The 10,007-nt window shown below is 44.8% G+C and overlaps 1 protein-coding gene across 1 annotated transcript in view; it reads left to right on the top strand.

Moving 5' to 3' along the window:
- LOC119386553 (tachykinin-like peptides receptor 99D) overlaps positions 1–5,342 on the top strand; it is a 229,955-nt gene extending 224,613 nt beyond the window's left edge. Inside the window, exon 4 of the mRNA XM_037653837.2 lies at positions 4,774–5,342. Coding sequence (XP_037509765.2) covers positions 4,774–4,905 — 132 coding nt within the window. The 3' untranslated portion in view covers positions 4,906–5,342. The remainder of the gene's footprint in view (positions 1–4,773) is intronic.
- The last annotated feature ends 4,665 nt before the right edge of the window (positions 5,343–10,007 follow it).

Genomic DNA, 10,007 nt, shown 5'->3' on the forward strand with positions numbered 1-10,007 from the left:
GTGTCTGTCTATCTGTCTAGCCACCTACGTCTGGGTGCTTTTGTGGTCGTCTCCTTAACTTGGTATAAACCAAAATTAGCATAGGAGGACATAAATGTATTACGAACACGATTAACAGGTAATGCCATAGATAACGTGACATGCTTGTCGCGTACGCCATCAAACGCTTTTCCTCAGTCACGTGTGGCACATACCCGCTTACCACGGCCCAAGGAATGCGGGTATGGGCCACACGTGATCCACAGTCTATATCAACCTAGCAACGGCGAGAATATACTTTGGAAATGTTCACACGATAGCGTTAAGGAGCCCGTGCTGCAGAAAATCTAGATAGACGAAATGAATAAAAATCACGGTTCCAGCCGGAATCGAACCCATGGCATTCTGCGTGGCAGTCAAGTGTACTACCACAGAGTGGCAACAGGGCGAAAATGTTTCGGTAAAATACCCTATACAGGCGTCATGTCGGCGCAACGTCATTTGTGGTTGCAGTGTTGGCTAACCGCTTTGATAACAGTGTAATAAACGTTACATATGTACTGCTATGACTCAGCAAGCTATACACAAGTGTTGCTCGATACCGGAGAACTACGCCAACAACCACGACTAATGATATGCACCTCACCGCACCGTAGTGTGCACTTCCCCGTTTCGATAAAACAGACGTAAAGTTCTCTAAAGGGAGTACCAATCTTGCATCGGACCATGAGCTACCCTTTATGCGCCAGTGAAGTAGGCGTGCGTGGTACGCCATCATTATTCCCACAACTGCTCAATTTATACAAAGGCGTCGATCGTCCTCGTAACGCTTGGCTCAAAGAAAAAAAAAAAAAAGAAGCGGCATAGGCAGCTACTCGCTGGCTGCTTCGCATGAAATCGATTCCCACAATACGTGGGATCTGCCGGATTTTTAAAATAATCAACTACTTCTAATGCCCATCCAAGAATGCGATTTACCGTTGGCTCAGTACAGTGGATGGTTGGCTAATACATCCTTCTTTTCTCTTGTTTATGTAAAATGGCTCCGCTACTTCCCTGTTCAGCCGATCCTTACGGTGCAAAATAACTGAGGTGTCAGTGAAAAGCGGTTAGCGTGCACACTTAGAACAATGCCCTTTTATGTGGGAATGGATGTCCCCCCCCCCCCCCCCCCCCCCCCCCCCCCCCAGTGAACTCCTGTGTTCCGATAGTCTTGTGTCTATACACCAGAGCACGCCTGTCTCGCACCCATGCTGCTGGCGAGTCGAGCGGATACTCTCTCACCCAGACGCCGGGCTGCCAAGGCGAGCATGGGTTGCGCCAAGTAAACAGGGAGAGCTGTAGTTCTGTGGCTTCAAAGTGCGAAAAAATACCCGTTCACGCCGCTTCCGCGCATAAGAGCTCGTCTAGGCACTACTGCGTCGTATTTGGATGCCAATACAAGCAGCGCAACAGGATATTACTTGGCGCTGTCTGCAACGATCACGACGCTCCACGGGAACAGTGCCGGTGCAGTGTTTTCAGCTTCGCCGCGAGTGGATAATTGTAATTCAAGCACGAAAACTAGGAGCCGAGTGAGAATGCGCGAGCAAGTACACTAACTGCGTGTATTCTAGTGTGATGCCCACCTATTCACTTTTACGAACCTAATTTGCGTGACACGCAGCTGGGTTAAAGGCAGACGCAAGCTTTGTGTGGGGGTGCACTTAATGCCTTTGAGCGTTTCCTTTGACGAAAATGTAGTGCAAGGTAGTGCGTTCAAGCACAAGCAGTCAGCATGCTTTGCCACTTTCAACGTAGTGTCAACCTTTAGCGCTTTTGATGGCATCCACGCCTTCAAGGTTACAAGTTTTCGACTTCAAAAGGCAGTAAATGGTACGGTGTTCCTCCACAGCTGCCCAGAATTTCGTGCTTTCATTTCAGTGTTTGATGTCCCCAAATTTATTTGAACACGAGGCATCCAGTTGCACATAGCACATATTGACACGTAAGTAAACAGTAGTCGCGCCAGTGTCCTTTACGTCGCAGGCGTAGCGTTAGCTCGACAGCTAACTTTTAGCATATTTACACAGCACACATTTAATAAGAGACAGCTGGATTCCGCCCATTTCAATATCGGCTTAACTAAGAGTAGCACAGTTTCGCTTGTAAAGCATCATCGTTACAGGATTAAAATCGCGCCAATAGCTTCGAAAAGGGATCGATGAACGATACTGCAGGTGATACTCTCTGATAGCACGCTTTTGTGAGAAAGACACGTTATTGTAAGAGCGCTCGTGAAACAAAAATTACGTTCCGCTAAACTACCTGCAAAGCGTACTCTAATTATTACGCGATGCATGCTAAAATGACGAGTTTTCACAAACCTTTGTGCGCAACTTGTAATATGCGGCAACAAAACATCGTTTCACTCTTTCGCGAGCAGCACTGTAATTACGACTCACGCGTACTACAGCGAGGACGTTTTTTACAAATGTAACAGCGTGTACGTACCTGACGAGATTGCTTCCGCAGCTTGCTCAGCACTTACTGTATACATTGGGGACTTGCATGAGCAAGGTGTTCTTGATGTTCCAATAAAAATAGCGAAAATATCCAGGCTAGAAAAAACGCCAAACACGCTCACCGACAGGCTGAGTTTCGGAAGTTTCGCGTTTTCACTGTGTAGCGTCTGCTGGCATGGCAGCCCGGGCATGTTGTTTCGTCGCGTGTGCAATAGATGACGCGACGCGCGATGCAAATATGGCGCTACGCATGGAATTCGCTGTGTTCTGGTCCATACATCGACCCGTTTGGCCTACGTATACTTTCCCACACATTAGGGGCAACCACCATACAACAGACTCTAACGCTAACGGATGCCAATGCTAACGCTAACAAATGCTAACATATGCTTTACGGCGCGTCTATTGGCATTTTGCTTTACTACGTTTTGAAACATTACGATCCCATCCAGTACGTATTTTACAGAGCTCTTACCGAGTTTTTTTCAGCACCTAGCGAACTCGGTAAAATATGTGCTGGACTGGATTGTAAGGTTTCAAAACGTAGTAAAATAAATGCCAGTAGATGCGCGGTAAAGCATACGCTAGCATTTGCACAGTGTTAGTCATCCGTCGTATACCGTTTACCCCTATTGCGTGGAAAAGCCTACAGAGGCCAAAGGGGTCGATGCATAAGCACAGGACTATTGAAACGTAAGAGTTCACTGGGGGGAAACATTCACTCCCACATAAAAGGGGCGTTGTTCTAAGGGCGCATCCTACCCGCTTTTCAGTGGTATCACACTTTTTCACCATAAGGATTAGCTGAGCAGGGAAGTAGCGAAAGCCTTTCACATAAACAAAACAAAAAGAAAGAAGGATGCATTAGTCAAGCATGCATTGCGCTGAGCCAACGGGAAGCCGAATTTCGGATGGACATTAGAAGTAGTTCATTATTAAAATAAATACGTTATAATTACAGCGATTGCGTTCTGGTCACACAGTGTTATGTATGCCATATTTTTGACGCCTGTTTTGTGCTGTTATGCGATAACAAATTATTTTTCTTGTTTTTCTGTATTGGAGTTCAGTGGTGCGCGCGCCTGTGTTTAACGCCCGAATGTGCATTATGTATGCTTTGTACGCGTCTTTTATCTTGTTGTACATCGCTGACGGCTGTGGGTGCGCGGGTAGATAAATATGAAGTGGTCTAAAATAAGCTAGTTGCTAGAGCAGCAAGTGTCGTGGTTTATGTGTCTTTCTTTGTCCTGATGCGGAACGTCCTCATCTACACTGAATGATCATTCAAATGACAAGTTCGCTTCACCACTCCCCCAAACACTGCAGTTACATGACGACGAAGACGAGCATCTGTTGAACACTACTACCCTGAAGTTCCATTTTTCTTTCTTTCGATTTATGTAGCGGATCATACTACAAACAACATAGCTCTAGCTGAGTGCCGTATAAAATGCTTACTCACTGAGAGGCGTGACGTTGCAAAACGTAAAATCTATACAACGCTATTTGACATGTGATATACCGAAATTTCTATTGGCTGAAACACTAGAAAGTTAGTAAGTCCTTGAATGAATCAGATGCAATTGTGAATTATATTTTTTATGAGTCCACACACGCTCCGGGAAATGAACTTTTCATGTCACGCCAGATGTACGCTAATACAGGGATGCACAGGGGAATTTTTTATGGTTCGAAATTCCGAACATGAGCCGCACATACTTGGTGTTATTCAAAGTACTCAATTTGCGTAGATGAAATCACAGTGGGGTCCTTCTGAACTTCTTAATGCAGCCTCGGGTGCCTGCGTGGACTGCGCCCAGAGTATTAATTCGTGGGACTCCCGTCTCCTACAATAACTAACACCATACAAATGTTCTGCGTATGGATATTCGCCGAGCCGTGACCCAACTTGGTCTGGCCATATCAAGCTCTCGTAATTTTTTTTTCTTTATTGTCTGTGGCTGTGTCGTTCGCGAATCTACGATTATCCATTTTAATTTACTGTTGAGTGTGGTCAGTTCAGCACATGTGCAGCCAGCAATGTTGAAAACCATTTGTTCCCTTGATAAACTGGAGCCGAAGGGGGGGGAGGGGAGGGTCACGCTCCTTTTTTTCCCTGTTATTAGTGCGGTACAACTCGGCATTCCCAAAGGTGACAGTAATGTCTGGAAACGTACATTGTCTGCTTTAAATGTATAACTTTAGCCGCTCAGCATTTAGGCGGCCAACGGACGTGCACGTGCTGATTGGTTTCCGCTCTTTTCCTCTCTCTTTTCGCCGCGACCCGCAGGAGAAGTTCAGCGCCGAGTTCCGGGCTCGGATGCGCTGCTGTTCGTCGAAGAGCAAACAAGAGGAGGCACGCTGCTACCGGCAGACACCCACATCGGTGTCCACGCGCTACTCCATGCGCTCGTACTCCTGAGCGGAGGCCCCGCACCGCGAAAACACGCTGCGCCCGGAGCAGGCAGCAACCGACAACGTGTAGAGTCGCTAAATGTGACTCGTTGGCCGCGGCTGACTTCGGCCAGGCTACGTCCGCGACCTCACAAGACCAACCTTTCGATGTTCCAGGACGGTGCATCGCTGCGGGGGCGGCGCACAAGACGTCATCGAAGCACGGACATCAGTGTTGTTCCGTCGATGGGCGTCGATGCGATGCTAGATCGAATGTGGTCGGGCGAAACCGACCACACTTTCGAAGCACAGTGAACTTTTCAGCAACAGTTGTGGAAGAGGGACATGTGGCGCCACCACTGGCCTCGGGGTTAGCCAGAACTAGTTTTGACGTGTACGCTGTGGGCGAGAGTGGGTGTGTCGGGCAATTCGTTCCACGCACTACCGGGAATATGACCGAGAATGAAAACATACATACATACATACATACATACATACATACATACATACATACATACATACATACATACATACATACATACATACATACATACATACATACATACATACATACATACATACATACATACATACATACATACATACATACATACATACATACATACATACATACATAATGCGCTAGATTCCCATACGTGATCATGGTCTGTAATTACGGTATGTTATGGTGTGTGTTATATTCCATGTAAATGTAAGCGAGGTTTCACTTGTTTGAGCCGGCTCAATAAAACACAAGGTATCGTGCGGTGGTATGATCCTAGCACCTTAAGGAACCCTCGGCACATAAGTCGCTTCACAATCGAGCTTATCAAGATTACACAGCGACCAACTTAAGTCTCTTGGTCTTGCCCATCCCACTAAGATGGAGCTAGATCGGCACCAGAAGTGCAAGAGCCTTGCGTTACTTGAATCCTACTCCTTGTGTCAATCACGCCCGCATAATTTTTTATTTGTGCGCTTGGGACTATTTTGCGTTTCTTCCCCCATTACCTGCACACTTCGTTTTGAGTTTGAGTGAAATCAAATGAAATCTTCAATCATAACTTTAACAGAAGAGAAATGCCCGAATCTGAGGGCCCCGGGTTCAGAGGAGAACAGGTCCCATAACAATAACCATGCCTAGACGAAGAATCTTTATTTTTACAAAAACAGTCTGCGTGGCTCAATCTTCGGTGGTGCCCCCCGGTAGGACCCCAATGGGTGCCGCGGCTCGCCGCGCCTGGTTTAGGGTTGCCAGTTGGCTTCCAGAGTCCAGTTCAGAGAGTCGTGTTACCCAAGACCACGCGGTGAGTGTCTGTTTTGTGAGTCCTGGTGAGACTGCTAGTCGTAACCATGTCGTCATGCCGAACCGTGGTGTGCATAGTCAATTCGAGCATCAACCTGACGTGTAAACTGTGGACTGCGCCGAATAGCAGTGCTATCTGGCATCCTTGCTCGCAAGTCACCAGTGCTATCATATGCGATAAACAGTGATAGGCTGAGTCCTTTTACATTTCGAACAAAAGGTGACGAATGTCAGCGCCCCTTGACATGAATTCAGGCAGCATCAGGCTGACTGGACGCATGTTGAGACGTGCTTGACAGTTGGACATGGCATGTGGCCCAGCGTGGTTGTCCCATATGTCAGTGCAGCTTTGTATTTATCGCACTCTTTCAGAACGCATTGTGCTATACTTGTTCCATTGTGTAAATATTGCTAGTGAAGTGTACTAAGAAGGCCTTGTAATCAAGTCTCTAAGATGGCCCTAAAGATTCTGTATTGTTTCATGTACATATAGACATACGGGGTAATTTGTGTAATTTTTTGAGATTCGTGTTCAGCGCGCAGACGAACTTTCCTATTTTCCGTTCTGTTCTGCTTTTGGCTCTTCTCACATCCTTCGTGAGCTATTGTGAAGCACAAGCCTGTGTGTAGCTCTTGAGTAAATCAAGAAATTATAGGAGCTCGCGAAAATGAACGCCTAATTATACAGCACGATGCCGCCGAAACTATCTTCCTTGCGTCTTGCTCACGTGTGCCACTTACTACCGAAAGTTTGAGTGACTGAGAGAGTTTACCTGAGAAATGTATGCCAGTGTCTGGTAAATCATTCAATTAGTGAAGTGTAGTTATTGGACATGCCCACTGAGGAGATTGCGCGCTCCAGGTAAAGGTGCAGCATGTAGGGTCTTTCCGGTGGACATTGTAGTGGATTCTCAACTAGCACGTGAAGCTAGCAAATGCAAAAAAAAAAAGAAAAGAAAGAGACAAGAACGGCTAAGTTAAGCTCGCGTAGAAGCATACAGAGATATGTTGAATATATCTTTTAGATTACCCCAAGTTCTGCAATGCAATCTTTGCTTCTTCACCAAAAACGAGATAAGACTATAACAGTAAAGAAATCACTACGTGGCGATAACCGGAACATACACCATCGCATACACGGGTGGATGAGTGAACAAAGAAGAAAAAAAGAAACTCGTACACTAACCGTACCAGTGAAAGTACGTCCACCGTAGATAAAGACTAGACAGTTGAAACGAATTCGCCTGCACAAGAATTTTTATCGAAGACGCACACAGACCTATGCCAGCTTTCGCTGGCATAACTTTAAAAGTTCAATTTAAGGAGCGTAATAGTGCGGCTTAGAGACGCGGTGTTTAACGAATATGAAAGCACATGCACCCTCCAGATGTGTGTAACTCTATGCTCTATTCTTCGGAATGACTCCTTTACAAAATGTTTTTTTTTTTGTTGCCATGTTGTAATTCGGTCGCAGAACCAAAGCAAAAGTATCAAACCTTCGTGATATATATATAGTATATATATATATATATATATAATATATATATATATATATATATATATATATATATATATATATATATATATATATATATATATATATATATATATATATCCGAGAGCCTGCTTCCTGTACGTGGCTGGCACAAGAGCTGCGGGTTTCTCGTGGTCAGAATTTTTCACCTCTACAACGAATGACTTAATGCTCTCTTTCAAATTGCGGGCAATCTTATGCGCGTCTATGTTGTGATACAAACGCATCTATGATATAGGTGACCCAATACCGACGAGGTAAAAGAGACATGCCGGAAATTAGTGTACTCATTAACATGCGTGTTAATGCGGTTACAAATGATAGGAAGAGGCGTAGTCAGGGCGTAGCTACTACTCGACGTTGATGACTTCCCTGATAACCTCGATGTGTGGGAAATGATTGGAGTAGTTTGCTTCAAATTTATACAAACAAAAATAAAAGCAAACTGGCCGGAATGCCCACGGACTAGCTGTGCATATGGTCGACTTGAAGTAAGCTAAGCGAAGTCAAGGGTAATGAGCCGTGGCAGAGCTTGGTGAGGTAGCTTATGTTGCACATCGTGCCACAACGGCTACTTGGATGAGCTAAGCAATGCTTTTCAGTGCTAGTGGGTCGCCTTGGATTTTTTTACCGACTGTACATAGATGTAAAGTCATAGTTGATTGTTAACAACTGTGGTGCTTCTTTCTAACTGCTTATATAAGCCTCTTTCCTGTGAAATTCCTGTCATAATACGCCCACGATGAACAAATCGTGCCAACATCCAAGCTGTCATTAAATATTTTGATTCCCCACGAAACTTCGAGACTGGTTGCAGAGCACAATCTCAGTTTCGGTGTCGGTGTGCGAACGGTTTGTCGGTGCGCTAGTGTACGAACTAAATACAACTTTATCTTTTTATTTCGTTTTCCTTTTCGTAACTCTAACACTAGATAGATGTTGCCACCTGTACGTGTCGTGCGTTATACGTTGTCGCAGACTGTACAAATAAATTACCCTCAAAGCGCTCGACACTGATAACAGTCTACTAAGACAAACAGCAGTTCCATGCTCAGCAGCATAAACTTCCACGCAACTTGGACTGTCTGGGAGAAAGCACTGTTTCAGCTCAATATCTCGATGTTCACGGCATTTATGCCGCCGACACTGTAAACGCGTGTTGTATTTGACCACGTCGTCTCTTTTCATGCCTAAACAAAAGGCGTTTAATGACACTTAAAGATCATACGCCATCTGTCGTGTATGTATTTTCTGTGAATACATTGACTGCTCGTGTTCATGTTACACACACAGCGTTTCTATTTGACGTCGTTCCAGTGCGTGCACATTTCACGTTACTTCCTGGTCCTCCATAATAAGAGGATTCCCACATTACGACATGACCATTTAAACTATGGTATGTAAGTTTGTATATATACGTGCGCATGTGTGTTCGTGCGCCTGCGTGTTCATTCGTTTGTGTAGGTGTGTCCGCTTTAACGCTCCACTTTATGTTGTACAGCATACGTTGTTATTGTCTATGAGTGAGAACACTGAAATTTATTTCAGCATAAAATTTCGTACAAATTCCTGAATAACTTGATTCGCATCCTACTTAAGTATTCCATTTTCTCTATGTGTATACAGGGTCGCAAGCACGCCTCTCTTGTCGGGTGCTAATACTTCTTGTATACTAGGGATTCTAGAGGGGAGTTTCGTTTTTGACTTTAGAAAACTTGTTGGTTTATGAAGGTGATCACGCGTGCACGCGGTTTGATCCTATTTGTTTATCATGTCTACGAAGAGAGTCTCTGCCAATAAAGTATTGTGCTCATCAGTGAATATTACTGACCTAGATCAGGGCGACGCTTTCTCGCCTGCTGCTGACGCCACGTCGACAATAGGCGACTACAGCTGGTCCCGAAATGCACGAAAAATGTCTGGTTCCCAACCCATAACTTATGCTGTGTCGATACTCACTCACAATGCGAATGACGTACCAAGACGCTATTGCTGCAAGTCATCACACATATTTGTGTTACTTGCGAAAGTGCCCCGGAAAGTGCGAATGCACCAAAACTGTGCAGAGAGTAATATTCGATGTATTTTAATCAGAAAGAAAAGAACAAATTTGCTCCATAAAATTACTCTCGCTTATTTTTTCCTATTTATTTACAACCAGTCAATTCTTTTTCAAAACATCTGTATCTATTCAGTTTTATCAGAAAACCTACATTCGCCCTGAGAGCAAAAGTGTAAGGGATGTAGTTCAGCATTTGTGCATAAAATATGCGCACTGTAATAACAAAGT

This window comes from Rhipicephalus sanguineus, chromosome 1 (genome assembly GCF_013339695.2).
Source record: "Rhipicephalus sanguineus isolate Rsan-2018 chromosome 1, BIME_Rsan_1.4, whole genome shotgun sequence".
Lineage (NCBI taxonomy): Eukaryota > Metazoa > Arthropoda > Arachnida > Ixodida > Ixodidae > Rhipicephalus > Rhipicephalus sanguineus.